At 39.6% G+C, this 16716-nt stretch overlaps 1 protein-coding gene across 1 annotated transcript in view; it reads left to right on the top strand.

The window, feature by feature from the left end:
• The window catches only part of LAMA3 (laminin subunit alpha 3), a 106527-nt gene that overhangs the window by 47999 nt on the left and 41812 nt on the right, over nt 1–16716 (top strand). Inside the window, exons 26-38 of the mRNA XM_066182428.1 lie at nt 649–809; nt 2577–2685; nt 4588–4685; nt 6903–7068; nt 7485–7611; nt 8637–8776; nt 9155–9270; nt 9794–10005; nt 10819–11023; nt 11636–11780; nt 12565–12705; nt 14091–14255; nt 16235–16336. Of these exons, the coding sequence (XP_066038525.1) occupies nt 649–809; nt 2577–2685; nt 4588–4685; nt 6903–7068; nt 7485–7611; nt 8637–8776; nt 9155–9270; nt 9794–10005; nt 10819–11023; nt 11636–11780; nt 12565–12705; nt 14091–14255; nt 16235–16336 (1887 nt within the window). The remainder of the gene's footprint in view (nt 1–648; nt 810–2576; nt 2686–4587; nt 4686–6902; nt 7069–7484; nt 7612–8636; nt 8777–9154; nt 9271–9793; nt 10006–10818; nt 11024–11635; nt 11781–12564; nt 12706–14090; nt 14256–16234; nt 16337–16716) is intronic.

The following is a 16716-nucleotide window of genomic DNA, read 5'->3' as shown; positions in this document are numbered from 1 at the left end:
TTTGTAGCCTAAGGAAATACTGAGAAAAAAACAGTTTAAATTTAAAAATAATTATGTAGTCAACTGAAGCAAAATCATTGTAACCGCAGCACTTAACTACTTAGAAGTATTTTGCACAAAATATAGTGTTAACCACTTTGTGCAAGTAACCTAAAAGATAAGCTTGATGATACAAAGTGTTATTGTTTGCTGGAGAAGACGCTTTCACTCTTTGTAGGGAATCAAAATACAGCATTGCTCTACTAGGAATTTTGTGTTCCTGTAAGTTTTTTTTCAGTGGAGAAGTAAACTAAATTTTTGTAGTTTGTTAAGGATAGCTTAGAGATGATGGTGACAATTTTTTAGCATCATAACATTTCTTCCCTTTCTGCTGGGGAGAAGAGAAATTATAATATAGTAATTTCCTGGGGTTATTTTACAACTTCCCTATCACTGTTATAATGGCAGGTGTTTCTTGAACTTGTTTGATTCTTATTAGAGGACAAAGTGATATTTATAAGTGTTGCTTGCGTTCTGCTGGGTGTCTTCTGTTGAGGCACTGCAGGACTGGCCATGGACTAATGCTGACCAGTCAAAAGTGGGAGCTTCCTGCAAGAAAAGGGAGTGAAAGATTTATTATTTTTTTATTTTTCAATTATTTTGACCCAGATCAATTTAGAGATGACCATAAATGTTCCTCAAGTCGGCCGCTATGTTCTGGTTTTTGAGTATGCCAATGAAGAGGATCAGATAAACACTGCAGAGGTAACAGTGCATAGCCCTGGACCTGTCACTGAAGGCAGAGTGAGAATATACAGTTGTAAATACAGGTAAGAATTTCTGAAGTAATCGCTAAATGATTAAATAAGCATTTGGAATGTAATCATGCTTTTTTAAAATTTGAATCTATTTTACTGTGTAGATTGTTCAAATCCTGGGGTGATTTAAAAGCAAGTGCAGGATTCTGTGGATTTTGTAGAGGTTTTTAATTCTCTTTGTGCAGTCGGCTTATTAAATATTGGTACTACTTCAATGAATTGTTTTCCTATGCAAAGGGTTACTTTTTTATATATGTTCTTAAATCCTTATAAACTATTAATCTCCACGTCCAGTGGAAGAGCATTGCTGTTTGCTGCAGATGCCTGCACTGTTTTTCCTTGGTTAAAAATGTGTCCAAGGGCTTTCGCTATAAAAAATGTAGCAGCCGGTTTTACAAGAGTATTCCCAATGTTTCTAACAAGATTTTCTGAAGCAGAAGTATAAAGGTCTCTGAAATTCTGCCTGTAGTCATCCTCTGGCTTTTAGGCTGTAGGCAAGGTCTTCAGCCAAATGCTTCTTTATCCTTGTTGACTGATAAGGTTACTGCAGATGTTTCTGCACAAGAGGTTTTGCCTGTCCTGAGTGAGATTGTCTTTAACACTTGAGCACCTCAGCTTATTTTGAGCCCGTGGGAGAGCCTACCCAGTGCCAGGGGACTACAGACATGCATCCTTTACTCACATGAGCCAACTGTTTGGCAGAATGGAGGCTTAGGGGTATTCAGGATGAAATTGCTCAGTAAGAAAAATAATTTCCATCAGCATGTTTGTGATACAGAGCACAGCCATGTGGAGCAGTGACCTTGTCACATTATTGCTGGGGAAAGCTCTTACTTTAGCCTGTTACATAACACTTTGAGCCCCAAACTTCTTGCTATAAATCTTTCATTTTACTGTTTTTTGGTTGTTTGTTTTTTTTTTTCCCCCAAAACACCCACATTTCCCCCCACATTTTATGGGCTGATTTTGAGCACACTTGCTTGTTTATTTGACACATTAGAAACATGTTCATGGAAATACAAAGAAAGCCCTTGCTGCTTTAATGTAGCAATGCAGCAAATCCCTTCTGCAGACATTCTGCATGAACTGAATGATCACATTGTGAGTGAGGTGCTGTGTCATCTTTCCCAAACAGGAAAGTGCAAGCCTCTTCTGATAAAAAATAGATCAAGCAATGACATAGTGAGGTACATGTGGATAACAGTAACTTGGAGAATTTGTAACATATTGTGCCAGACTTTCTTACAGCTCAGTGAGCTTGAATATTCCAAATAAAACATGGTAAGTGAATAAAACATCACAAGCTTTGAGCAAATATGAAAGCTGCTGATTCACATCCTCAGTGGCACATGGCAGTACTGGAAAGGAGCAACTGGTGTGTGCTGGCACCTCAAGGAGCACAGCCCAGGCAGGAGAATATTAGTTACACACCATGTTACTCAGTGTGAAAACGTCTGCAGGTGGCATCTGTGTGTAGCTGTCTGTCCACATCCTACTTAAGCCAGTAGCTCAAATGGGTGTTTGAGCTGAGATCTGGAGGCTTCAGTTCTAGGATAAGGATATCCCACCCAGATAAGCAATTTTTTTGTACATGGTAGATCCTCTGTCTCACTGGTGAGGACAGTTCATGTTCTGCAGTGGCCACAGGCAGGTTAGTTATGATCCAGCAGGAGGGCTAGTGGCTGTGGCTAGCCAACAGCCAGGCAGTGGAGCAAGGTGACCAACTAAACAACGTGGCAATGCCAGCAGGCTCATCCTTAATCCTGCTTTCTGTCTCAGCTTCCTTTGCCGCAGCGTTGTAGTTGATGACAGGAATCGCATTGCAGCCTATGACCTTCTAGCAGACACAAAGATACGTCTGAAGGCATCATCAAGTAATTTTCTCCTGGTAAGGTGACATTTTCTTTTCCCTTTGGTAATACTTGTCCCTTGATAGGGTAAACAAAGATATTTGTCTCCCTCTATTCACATTCTGTAAGGTAAGGTGTGAAATTATGTATATTAGATGCTTGACTGACATGGTTTATATATACCCTAGAATGCTGAGGCAAATTTGTCAGTTTCAAAGACAAACAAAATTTTGCCTTTATTGGCAAGGCTTTTTCTAGCTTTCTTGTGCTTTATTTCAGTTCCCCCTTCTCTTCTACAAGTAAACTTCAAAAGTAAAATATTCTGGTAGCTTTGGTACCTAATTTTTAATTTTCTTTTTTTATCTTTCATTTTTCCTAAATCCTCAAAACCCATGTAGGAGTTTCCTGGGTCTCTTGCAAAATTCAGGTAATAAATGCATTTATTTCAAGTAATAAATGCATTCATTATCATTTTCAAGTAATGCATTCAGCTTTTAGGTATTTTAATGAAAAAGCCTTCACTGACCTCTTTTGGCCACATCAGGAATATACTTTTCTGGAAACAATTTTCTTGCATGTTGTTTCTGTTTTCTATTTTAGAAACACAAGGCTTGTTAAAGTCTAGAGCTCCAATCCAGTTAGCAACAACTATTAGGACTAACAGCTGATACATGCTTTCTTCATTTCATGCGTCAGTGTAAACTAATACCTTTTACATTTTCTGTTAGCTTCCCGCAGCAACTGCTGTGCTAACAAGATCCGATCTTCACAATCCTTAATTGTAGAGGTTTCACTTAGCAAAGAATGGGAAAGGGGAAAAGAAGTGCTTCTGGTATGCAGACACTAATGAAGTCAAGGGCAGCAGTTTTGGGCTTAAAAACACTCGTGTGTTCCCTTCATGCAGAGCAGAGAGGAAAATGGGAGCCACCTCCAACGCTGGAAACACCTGGTCTAAATAAAGGGGAAATGGGATCCTTGAAGCCATCAAGAGAGGCTCTTACAGCTTGATAGTCTTTATCTCATACTGATACAGACAAGCTGTCTAAACCCAGACCACACTTGGCACTAACCTATTAGCCACTCATGAAGTGCTGTTCAAAGCTTCAGCTGTTCTGCTGCAATGCCCTGGAGCCCTGTGGGTTGCTATATGCAGGACAGGCAAAATGTTGACTGCCCAGGAAAAGGGATTTTTGACACTCTGCCTTGTGGCTCATAAAGGATTTTTTTCCCCCTGCTTACTACTGTTAAAACACAGGCTGAGCCCCCTTAGGATGTGCTTCCAAACTAAATCACATTGCATAATAATGAATTCTTCTTACACAATTTTTACTTACATTTCTACTTGGTGCTAGCTATCTTATTGCTTATTGGACATCTTCATCTCCTTTTCAAGTAGCTCATGAATAAGTTCTGTAATTTGTGCACACGTTTTTTTCTTACATATTTTATTAGTTTCCCTCTTGTGTTTACCCTCAAGCTTTCCCTTATGTCCTTACCACCATGGGTACAGTAGGACTACCACAGATTCATTTGTCCATGTCTACTTTTAGTTAAAATAAAAAATCCCATATGAGGTCTTGCTTCTTTTGAAATCAGTTCTGAATCCTGGGAGAGAAATTCTGGTGTCACTGAAACTCACTCCCATGGACTTTGTGTGAGCAGGTGTTTGTGCCTGTATTTGAGTAAGTCTGGGGGTTCCCCCAGGTTCCAAAAGTCTCTAACACCTCAGATGAGGGCGTTTCCCTCCTACCTCTCTACATTCCTTGCCTTGCTTCTCAGCCTTTGAGCTGGTCTTCTGTCTTTCCTTTTACCACACGTATATACTTACCTTTCAGTTATTTCCCTCCTGAACAGCCAACATTCCCTTGACAGGAATCCTTCCTGTTCAAGCCTGGCCCTGTTATTTATGATGTTAATTGTGCCTTGTGCTTGTTTTTCAGCACAAGGTGTGCATTATATCAGCTGAAGAATTTTCTCCAGAATATGTGGAACCTAAAGTACAGTGCATAGCTTCTTACAGGAGTAACAGTGATGGAAGGTAACTTGCTTGGTTTTATCCTTCCTATTATTTGAGGGCAATCTTGAAAGGTAGAATAAATGGTGTTTTAATTCTTTTGAGTGAAGCTTTGCTCAGTGTCTCACAGGTGATTTGTAGGCCACTTCTTTGTAAAGAAGCTGAAATGTTAGTGTGTAAATCTAGACAGAATTTTGTTGATAACAGCCTTTTCCTGGCCCATCTGAACTACCTGGTGCTGATTTGTGAGAAAACACACGTTTCACATGCCATCCAGTACGACAGGTGTCCAAGCTGGAAAATCATTCCTACTTTAGTGGCTTGAAATGCTTACTGCTCCATCTGGAGTTTTCTTCTGCATGTTACTGCTTCAGCTGTCCCAAAATGGCTTTAATTTGTCACTAGGTGAGGGATGGGACTGCCCTTTCGGGCACAAATCCACCAGCTCAACTAGGCAGCATCAGGTTATTCAACACGAGAATCCCTGCTTCCCAAACAAGCCATTCCCTTTTCCCTGTCATGGCGGGGCCCTTAGGGTGGGTGTGCCCTCGCCATTCACCCCACACAGTAATGCCAGCTGATCCTTCTTCACACGTTCTAGGAACAGTAATTGGGGGACTCGTGTACTGCTTGGTTGATCCAGGCTGACAGCTTTTCTCTTGCTGTGAGGATCTGAACCTGAACCTTGCTTTCCCAAGTTCAGGTTTGGGTTCTGCCGAGCATCTCCTCTGTCCTATTGAAGCTCCTCCCCTCCCCATCTTTTGTTCTTTGGGACAGAGAGGAACTGTCACTGTAGCTTCCAAATTAGGGACCTCCATATTTCAGTGCCTGTTGCACTCCCCAGGATGTGCCTCGTGATGCCTACTCCTAAGGCTTTCTTCCTACTGTTCTAGCAGTGGGAAGGGTCTCAAAATAAAAGTAAATGTCATTTGCAGGACTTAAGAGGCAAAAAGAGTTCATGATTTGGTCTAATAGTTTTCCAAATGGTAGCTTCTAATATAATGGTTGAATTGAAACAGAAAGCAGAAAAATCTGGATAGTAAATTGGATAAAAACATGTGACTGTGCTTGGCTTCCAAGCATGCATAGCATTGAATCACAGCTTTAATTCTGCTCAGTGTTACCACTGAGAGCAGCTTTCTAAGACCAAAGATACTTGTCCTTGCACCAAAGTTATTTTGCACGTACATGCATTTATATTTTGAGTAAAACAGGGAAAGAGGATGGGTGAAAAACATGATTCCAACTAAAACTAATGTTAAAAGGTACATTTTTACTTTGGTTTTGTGTTGGGTATTTTTTAAAACTCTTGTTACATTTGCATCATTTACTGTAGGTTTTAGTTTTGTTTTTGTTGTTATCTGGCAACATTTTTGCTTTCCTGAAAGTGTTTTAAGTTCATCAAGTTGAAGGATGAAAAGGCTTGGCTCAGTTTAACAGTATTGTAAGTGGATGATTTCCCACAAAGGCCTGGCAAATACATCTCAGTTCTGGCCCTGAAACATACTTGCCATTCCAGTTCTGGGCCCATCTTGAGCAAAGATTAATCATTGTCTGTTGAGTACTTACTAGAAGTGAACAAATACAACCAGGAAACCCCCAAATATATTTTATCCTGCAGTCTTGGAAAATTCTTTTCTCAATTCCAGAATTAAATAGGCCAAGGAAGAAATAGTTAAACACAGCAGTGAATGAATAAGGACGCTTTCAAGGAGTACTGTTATTTATTTTGGCTCCAATTCTACAAATATTTGAGTCTATACTTAACTTCTAAGTACTTGAGTATATTGACTTCAGTGGCAAAACTTGCATGTTTAAAGGATACACTTATGTAAATATTTGTAGAACTGAGAATACAACATGAGTACAGATTCTAGTGAATGTAACTAACTGGACTAACTAAAATGTATTTAATTTTTAGCGCTCGTGATTCCCATAAGTTTCATCTTCCTTAGAAAATTCTTTCCACTGAAACTTAAAGTTATGGAAATTTTGTGTGAATAAAATCAGTTAACACGTTAAAAGTGTACACACTTTTCCCTTTTTAAGTTAAATCCATACCCCTTGTTTTCATTTACTTTCTGATCATTCACAAAGAATCCAAATAGGTACAGGGGTTATTATTAAATTATCAATTGCGATACAGTCTAATACACTGACTTTCGTAAGTCAGCAGCTTTTCCTGTCATGATTAAAACTTTCTCCTGGCCCCAAGGATAATTACTGTGGTTCTGTGTTTAGTGCAGCATGCATTCCCTCAGTTTTTGAAGCTCCACCAGGAGCTTTGGTTTTGGATGCATTCAAAGATGGGAAGATTTCCGAAGTACAGGACAATATACTCCATGATCCATTGAGTGCCACTTTACCTGCTGGTTCAGTTCATGGAGTCACCTTGACACCATTACAGGTACCTCATATTTTAAAAACTTTGTTTTGCAAGCCAGAAGGTATGTTCTTAGTAAAGTTAAATAGATGAAACGCTGTAAGAGAATCAGAACTGGATGATGTGATATGATGAAAATGTTGCGAACTGAGTAAGCCACAGAGACAATATAAAGAAAGGGGGGGAAAAAAACCAAACACCAGCTTCTTTCTGAATTACACAACAGTCTCACAGACTGCAGAGGAATGTAAAATGTGCTTGGCCGGCAAACAGAGTTGTAATGCCATGTTTCTTGAAGAAATTAAACTTGCTGAGAGATGCTAAGCCCCCTCTCTTTCACTACAGGTAGGGGGCACTGAGCACAACTGATAAGCCCAAGAATGTTTCACAAAACAAATCTATTCTGCGATTTGATACCAGAGCTGTTCTTGTTTCTCCAGAACCAGATCACCTTGCGTGGCAGAGTGCCGCATTTGGGCAGATACGTATTTGTGGTACATTTTTATCAGCTGGCACACCCCATGTTCTCTGTGCAAGTCCGTGTGAATGCAGGACATGTGTGGTCAGGTAGGCATCTGAATTTGTCCTAATCCCTTTCCTTTCTCAGCATTTTGGGATATGGAGCTATGTTGGGTTGACCCTGGATGGACACCAGGTGCCCACCAAACACACTCTGTCACTCCCCTCCTCAGCTGAACAGGGGAGAGCAAATACAAGAAAAGGCATGTGGGAGGAGATAAGGACATGGAGAGATCACTCACCAGTTACCAACATGGGCAAAACAGACTTGACTTGGGGAAATTTGGCTTAATTTGTTACCAATCTCCTCAGAGCAGGTTAATGAGAACTAAAGCCAAAGCTTCAAACACTTTCCTTCCACCTTTCCCTTTGTCCTGGGCTCAGCTTTACTCCCAAATTTCTCCAACTCCTCCCACTGAGTGGCACATGGGTACAAAGAATGTGGGCTGTACTCAGTTCATCACATGTTGCCTCTGCTCCTTCCTCCTCCGTGGGGGACTGCTCACACTCTTCCCGTGATTTAGTGTGGGATCCCTCACATGGGAGAGAGTCCTCCACCAACTTCTCCAAAATGAGTCATTCTCCTGGGCTGCAATTCTTCACTAACTGCTCCAGTGTGGGTCCCTTCCATGGGGTGACAAGTCCTTCCAGGAACCTGCTGTAGTGTGGGATTCCCAGAGATTTACAGACCCCATTTGAGCATCCACCTGCTCTTGTGTGGGTTTCCCCCGCAGGCTGCAGGTGGATCTCTGCTCCAGCACCAGGAGCACCTTTTCCCTCTCCTTTTCCACTGACCTTGGTGACCGCAGAGTTGTTTTTCTTGCATGTTCTCACTCTTCTCTCTGGCTGTACCTGCTGTTGAGCTGGGTTTTTTCCCCTTTCTTAAATGTTGTACCAGAGGTGCTACTATGGTCAGCCACGGCCTTGGCCAGTGTTGGGTCTATCTTGGAGCCAGATGGCATTGGATCTGTTGGACATGGGAAAAGATTCTTACAGATTTTCATAGAACCCATCCCAGTAGCCCCCTACAACCACAACCTTTTCACATAAACCCCATATATTTTTTCTTCTAGGAACTTTCAATGCTTCATTCTGCCCTCATACTTCTGGGTGTCAGGTTGAGGTGATTGCGGCAAACCAAATTGAGCTTGACATTTTTGAACCCGTGGTCTCTGTTACAGTGATGATACCAGATGGAAGAACGCTCCTCCTGGTATGTGTATTACATAAATGTACTTGAAAATGTTATTCTCAGTTTCACCATTCATTTAGAGATAGATGCAAAGATGAAAAACAAAAAGAATACATTTTTTAATGTTGTGTTTCAGATTTTTAGGACCTTATGCACTGCTTTTGTTTTTATTTTAAACTTTTAAGATACTCTGCACTGTTTTGTTGTACACTGCTTATAACATCATGACTTTGAGGGCAATATGCAAAGTTTATTTTCTTAATTTTTGGTTAAAATCTTACAGGCTTTGAAAATATCCAGAATATATAATGAAGCAACATTTAAACATGTAAATGCCTTTAGCTTGTGCCTTTTTGTTTTTCTCTGAAATGTACAATTTAGCTTTCTTATTGTTTTAAGGAAAATATCTTAGTTGTTCCAGCAGACACCTACAGTTACAAAATTCTTGACAAAAAGACAGTGGACAAGTCATTTGATTTTATCAGCCAATGTGGAGGAAACAGTTTTTATATTGAGTAAGCATCACTTTCGAAAAAACTGAACATTGACAACAAGCTGGGAATAATAATACTTCTACTATGTATTTAGAGATCTGTCTAAAATCCCTGTAATTGTGCTACATTAAAATGCTTTTCATGGCTTATGCTGGCCCAATTAATTTCCATGAGTCATTTTTCCATTACTTTCTATTGCAAATGCATTGTAAAGGTAGAGCTTTATTGCTCACAGTACAAAAGAGGAAAATCTGTGTCATCTTCTGCCTTTGGTATTTCCATCTTTGCTATTTGGTATTTTGCTTGGCATGTCTGAACTGATACAACTAATATGCACTTGCTATGAAAAAAAACCCTCTTACCTGCATGTTCAAAGCCATTCATCCCTGATTTAATTAAAGTATATCCTTGCATGTGTGCTGATGCCATCCTTATGTCCAGCTGTTGGAAAGACAGAACCCTAATTTACTGAACCACTGCAAAGCACTCTCATAACAATTACCGCGTGCCAGCACTTACATGATTTATATTTCAATTTAAATAGCCCAGAACGATCATCAGCCTTCTGTAAGGACTCAGTGAGATCCCTGGTGGCTTTCTACAACAATGGGGCCCTGCCATGTGACTGCCACAGCTCAGGTGCCACCAGCCCTACGTGCAGCCCCCTGGGAGGGCAGTGTGTCTGCAGACCCAACGTCATCGGTCGCCAGTGCAGCCGCTGCCGAACCGGTTACTATGGATTCCCCTTTTGCAAGTGTAAGTATGTGCTTGCACTCCTTCAGCTCCTGACCCAGCCACCTACTTAATCCTCTGAATTTACTGCAGGTGTACTGCAGCCTGACTCTTCTTTGTAGAGCCTGATCCTGTGAGAGGTTGGTCAAGCTGTTCTAGCTTCACCGGATCATAGCTTTCAGTTTAAGGCAGAAGAAATCCCATTCCCCTAAAGCACACCTAGCTCTTGGTGAAGTGTGCCTTTGCATGTGTTGTCTGGTCAGGTATAGTAGGTTAAAAGCTGAACTGGATAAAATCCATATTGCCACTATTTCAGTGAAATGGATTTTTTCTGCACTGTTAAATAATTTCCAAGTTGTTAATGTTTAATCCCATTTTATACCTTCAAGCTTTTCCATAGATAATCAGAGACACAACATTCCTAATTCCTCATATTCTGATGTGTAATAATAACAGCAGATCAATAGATTACACCAACAGTCCTCAGCTGCTTTCACAGATACTATATTGATGTTTATAAACATCGCTTTATAAAAGTGGTGCCCTTGACACCAAAACTACTTGTTTAATCCTTGACAGTTTTGGCAAGTGATAAACAATGTCTGTGGTGAAGTAAAGCAACCAATCCATGGAAAAGAGCCAAGCACTAAACCTGCTCTTTGAAACTATTGTTACAGTCACATAGTTGGTTTCTATGACCCTGAACTTTAAACTAGTGAGGGAAAAGAGTCATGTTTTCTATACATAAAGGTTGTGTGTATTTGTTGCATATTCAATAGGAGTTGATTGTCGTAAGGTGAGATGTGATTGATTTGTAGAACAATTTCTTTGATCTAGTATGCAACTGTGGACAGCGTCTTTGTGATGACCTGACTGGTAAATGCATTTGCCCTCCACTAACTGTGAAGCCACAATGTGAAGTGTGTGAGAAATATTACTTCAGCTATCATCCCCTTGCTGGCTGCAGGAGCTGCAACTGCTCAGAAAAAGGAATTGTTGATGTGGCAAGCCCAGAATGTGATAAAACCAGTGGGCAATGCAAGTAAGTTTGGGTTATGTGTGTTAGAAACAATGCATGAATGGTTTGCTTCAATGCATTTTTCAGGTGTTCGGAGAGGATATGGGAAATTTAAGTTATTCACTCTTCAGTGTGAGCAGAATGGATTTTATCCACTGTGTACAGTTGTAAACTAACCCAAGCTTTGTGGGTGGTTGAGTAATTATTCACATGTTTGCAATTTCCCATTTTACCAGGTGCATGCTTTGAGTAATGCCCAGGCACATTTTCCAGATATAAGCCTTCTTCCAGCTCTGCTTACCTATATTCAACATCTGTGTTTTACACTGTGGTGTACAGGGAGAATAGTTGTGGACTGCAAGGACTGAATAGCTGCAGAAGTCTAATTATATTGTGAGCATTTTTGTCCTTCAAAGTCAAATCCATTCCCAGTCAGTTCTGTGGCCATTTTAAATGTCACACTGTTCAAAATCTGAGAACAATACTAACCAGCTGCTTTTTCTCTGTGGAAGTCATGAAGTTGTGTCACAGCCATGCATTCCCTTTGAAAATCCACCTGCCTGTTGTTTTATTTTCCCTTCCCTGCTCCATTCCTGCCTCTATTATTGACTCTCTCCTCTGTGATTGTTGATGAAGATGCAAACCAGGAATAACAGGACGTCGGTGTGATCAGTGTGCTCCTGGAACTTATGGTTTCCCTAACTGTGTGCCGTGTAGCTGTAACAGAGATGGAACAGAACCAGATGTTTGCGATCCCCAGACAGGAATTTGTCTTTGCAAGGTCAGATAAATCAAATTACTTCTGCATTCACAAGCATCACTTGCACACCAGTGACTATTTCATATATAATGGGGTGAATATAGTGAGTTTATCATTAAGTTTTCAGTGAAAATTAAGTGCAGCTGTACAAATGCATCACACTTTGCGGTACGTGCACAGATTATCATGGTAACCTGAAATACCATTTTTAAATGGCTCCAATATCTGCCAGTTGTACAGGTGGTCTTAGGTTTTGTAGGATGTTAGAGAGCTGCAGAGTAGATGTCCTTTGAATCACTGAAGCAGTCTGTACCCTGCACAGATCCACTTTATTCATCTGCATCTTGCTTTTTGGATGTAAACCAAGTCCCATGCTTTTTTTAGCCATATTATGTCAGTTGACATTTTACCACATCATTATAGCTAGGAATTTTTCTTTTGTTCTGATCTGCATAATTAAATGTGATAAATGTGAACTTTCACAAGTGACCTTTTATATTACGGGTTTGCAAAAGCCAGCAGGAGGGTTTTGGCAAGGAAGTAACCAGCTGTCTCTGACTAGTATTCATTACTCAGTGGTTCACATTTCACATTGTAAACTGGAAAGAAAGCTCATAAGATAGCCTCCAAGACAGTTTTGTTTCCATTTGGAATATAGTCTATCCAGACTATCACATATTTTCATTCATCTGTTTCTATACATTTAAATATATATTCTTTCAGAAGATTCGTTTCATGTTCAGGAAGTTTTGAGACCTCAGCAAAGCAAAAAGCACTGAAATTTCTTTGAACTATGCCTTAACAGGAAAATGTTGAAGGTGCAGCATGTGACACTTGCAGACCAGGATCCTTTTATCTGAACCCTTCTAACCCCAGGGGATGCACACCTTGCTTTTGTTTTGGGGCAACCAGCAACTGTCGCAGCACGGATCGTCGTAGAACCAAGGTGTACCAAAGATTTTTTTTCCTTTTCTGTCATGAACTTACACTTGTTCCATTAAGGAAATTTCAGACTTCTTCCGAAGCTGAAAATATATTTTATTTGTTTCTAAGGTTGAGAAATATTCTCCAAGCAATTCTCCAAGTGAAGATTTAGTGCAGCTTTCTTAAGATTAGGTGTAGACTGAAAGGGCTGTTCAGCAGAAATGGCCCTTTTCACCTGTTTGTTTGCCAGTCACTAGTTCCACTGAAGCTGAGCTGGCCTTTATCTTGCTTGCTTTATCTTCAAATTCTGTGTCATCATTAAAGTCAATGATGTCCTTCAAGGTGCTTTGATAAGCACATCCCATTTTACATGTCTATATTATAGGTGCATTCTTAAGAACTGTGTGACAGATTCTGCAGAGATTGTAAAAATTGTCTTTCTTCCCTCCCTGTAAAAGAGACATGACATCCAGTGTGAGAAACAAAGATTTTTAGTAGCATAAATGAACAGTAAAATGGCTGAAGACTGACAAAAAAAGCAACAGCTGCAAAGGCAAGAGAAAGGAAAAGAGGAAAGTGAGAATAGTGGATGAGGAGTTTATTTAAGGTTTAGACATAGAGTAGATGCAATCCAGATTGTGCCCTTTACTGTTTACAAGCAAAAGGTGAAAATGTGGCCTAGGTGAAATCAGTAGAAAATTTCCTCTAGTCATTATTTGTCCTCACCAAAAACATGTTTATAAAAACATGTCTGTTTTTTTGGTTCTTTTGCTCTGGCAAGTCAAGGGCAATCCACCAGAATCCAGAACTGTTCTGGTACATCATACACATTATGCTGTCTTTCCTACAGCATAACAATAAAAAAAAGAAGAGGCATAGTCTTTCATGAAAGAACAGGCATAAACATAAAATATGCATTAAAGAGGCAGAATATTAGGCCACATTGCCTGCCTCTCCAAAATGTCATGCCATGTACCCTCCCTCACAGTTAACCTGTTCCAAACTCTGTCTTTGAGGTTAGTGCCCTGGGTTTGATTATGGAATGGACTTTAAAAAGCATCTCCAAATTATATCCTCAGGTTTGTGTGCACAATTCCTAGTAACCCCCAGAAGGCTATGTCTTCCTGTGGCTGAAGATAGAATTTAGTTTCCAGGTGACAAACCAAACCAAGTGCCTGCATCCCAAGTAGCTTTGGCACATATTCACATTTACAGTTTTTTTCACCTCAGTGTTTTGAGGTCCATGAAATATCCATTGTTCAAAGACTTTAGGCTGACTCTGAAGGGGCTGGATCAGATGCTAAGGGAATTACAGAGGCTAAACAATTTTTTCTCCTTACTTGGTGCTGGTAATGCTTTAATAAAGCATGAGGAAAACTTTTGTTTCCTTTATGTGTTTTTCATTAGTTTGTGGATATGAGGAACTGGCGCTTGGAGGCAGTAGATGAAAATATGGATATTCCAGTCACTTTCAATCCAGTCAGTAACAGTGTGGTGGCTGATGTTCAAGAATTGCCAGCTTCTGTGCATAATTTGTACTGGAAAGCACCACCATCCTACCTGGGAGAGAAGGTAAATGCCACCTAACTCTTCTGTTTTACTAGCATGTAATCATTTTTTTTTACCAGCATCATTGCTGAAGAGTCTCACTGTTTTTCTTAGATAAGTTTCTCTCTCTTCACTTGTCTCTCTTACCTTTCATGCCAGGAATCCTTTTACTTCTGAATGCAGTTTTGAAATTAACTGATAACACAGAATTAATCATATTGCTTGGTGCTAGATAGGTCTTAATGTGAACAGCATAATCAGGAGCTCAATGGCTCAAATGTCTCAAGAAGCTGGTACCTTCAGCTGTTTTTCTGAAGCCCAGAACATGTAGAACTTGCCAGTGTGGCTTCACTGAAACCCAGAACACACAGGGCTTGAGAATTCTTTAGATTCTCTAGAGTATGTCCTGGGCAGATTTCCAAAAGAATAAAAGGTGGTTATGTGCTCAGTGGCACACAAAACCCCCCCACGTTTTGCTTTTGATGTGTTGCTTGGGAAGAGCGTCAACTGGTTTTCTACCCTTTGTGTTCTTCGGGTTGCTTGCTGGTCTGTCGACGCATGCAAGGAGCAGCCTTCTGCTCACAGTTAATGCCATCAGCACCTCAGCCTGAGGGTCACACTGACCAGGGGGCTTTGCCAATGGTGACTTGCAGGCCCAGAGCCCCAGGTTCTCCCTCTTTGGAGCCCTGACAGTGCCAATACTTAACAGCCAGTTTCAGGACACACAGGCTTTTCAGATGCAATCCTGCTGACACACACGAGAAAACAAATGGTGTGGACACCAAGGCATGAAAGATGGTACAACTTTTGAAGTGTCTCCTAGTCCTCATTTTAAAGATTAGAGCAGTATTTTTCCTCCTGCTCTCCTATGCTCAGAGCTATATATACATATCTCAGGTGAACAGCACATTTAGTTAGGGTGCTTTTTGTTGATGTTATAAAGGCTCTTGTTTCAGTGCCTACAAATTATTTTTGGAAGAAATTTTGTGTTAAAGCATATGTTATCACCTGCAGTGTTAAACCAAAAGTACTTCTGTTGTTCCGCAACAAGATATAAAGCAGGCAATAACCCTTTTTAAACACAGCTATTAAGTTCAGTGCTACGAGTTTTATGTTGCATGTCACAGTATCTACCTAGGCCTGCCATTCCTTACTGTTATTTACAATGACAGCACTGCAAACAAAATAGTTCTAATTTGGGTACTACTTTTGCTGTATGCTGTGTATCAATGTATATTTTAGCACAGGCAATACTGCAGTAATGGAAGTCCCACCAAAATGCTGTCTAGCTGTGAGTTTACAAGTTCATAAATTTACCAATTATTCACGTTACTCTGTTTTGAAAATGTCAGGGTTTGGTCTGCTTCCAGTGATAGCATCTCTTTTTGAAAATGTGAACAAGATCACTTCAACTATTTTTTGTTATGATGAGGGTATAAATACTGTTTTCCATTATCTGAAACCTTTTAACTGGTTCCACTGGAACATTTATATTTAGCAGAGTGTATTTTCTTCCTTTTCTCTTTCTTTTGTTTACAAAGTTAGAAAGCAATCCAATGTAAAATGTATAGCAGTATAGAACCTAAGAGTAATTGAGAAATTCAGATCATATTCTCCCCATTTTCTTTTATATTTTAACATTCTGTTTAATAGACCACTCTTGACTTAAGAAAAAAATACTGTACATACAGAATACAAAGGTTAGTTTGTAACACCAATAGTGTCCTATTAAAAAAAAAACCAAACTGAAAAATAAGTAATTTAACAGCCTCTCAAATGGTGCAGTTCTGAAACTTGTTAAACAGAAAATCATCTCTAATTTGAATTTTCTTTTTTTTTTTTTTAATAATGTACTTATACAGAGTGATTTGATTGAGCAGCATTTACAAAGAGTAAATGTGTTATTTATAGTGCTGGAAGATGAGAGAAATTGCATTAAAATTTACGTTCATATCAAGCAATAATGCAGTAAAGTATCTCTTGTCGTGTGCATTTTGTTACAGCTTTCTTCATATGGTGGCTTCCTAAGTTACCAAGTGAAATCTTTTGGCTTACCTAGCGAGGGCATGGTTCTTCTGGATAAAAAACCTGACATACGACTAACAGTAAGCTTTAAAATACTATATTTTTCTTACAAGCAATACAAATACCATGATTTTTGTGTTACTTAACAACTATGGCAAATTTTGCTCTTATAGTGCACTTAACTATTAAAATATAACCATTAACTTTTTCTATAAAAGTGATTTTACTGCATTTTGCTCAAAGCCATCAACACATCTGTCTCTGTTGCCAAAGTAACATATTACTAAGCATAACTGATGTGAGAGCAAGTAAAAAGATAAAATAGGATTTTCTTTGTAGAATATGCCTGTGGAAAAAAAATTAATTAATGTATTGCGCACTTGTCAACAAGTATGGCCTCATCTCTGCCAAAGATGCCCTGGATTTCGTGTGTAATTAATCTCATTTTCTGTGAGATTTT

The sequence above is a fragment of the Chamaea fasciata genome, unplaced genomic scaffold, assembly GCF_029207755.1.
Source record: "Chamaea fasciata isolate MVZ Bird 193981 ecotype frontalis unplaced genomic scaffold, bChaFas1.0.hap1 SCAF_1, whole genome shotgun sequence".
Classification (NCBI taxonomy): domain Eukaryota; kingdom Metazoa; phylum Chordata; class Aves; order Passeriformes; family Sylviidae; genus Chamaea; species Chamaea fasciata.
The sequence above is the reverse complement of the archived record's forward strand: the minus strand, read 5'-3'. Positions and strand labels throughout refer to the sequence as shown.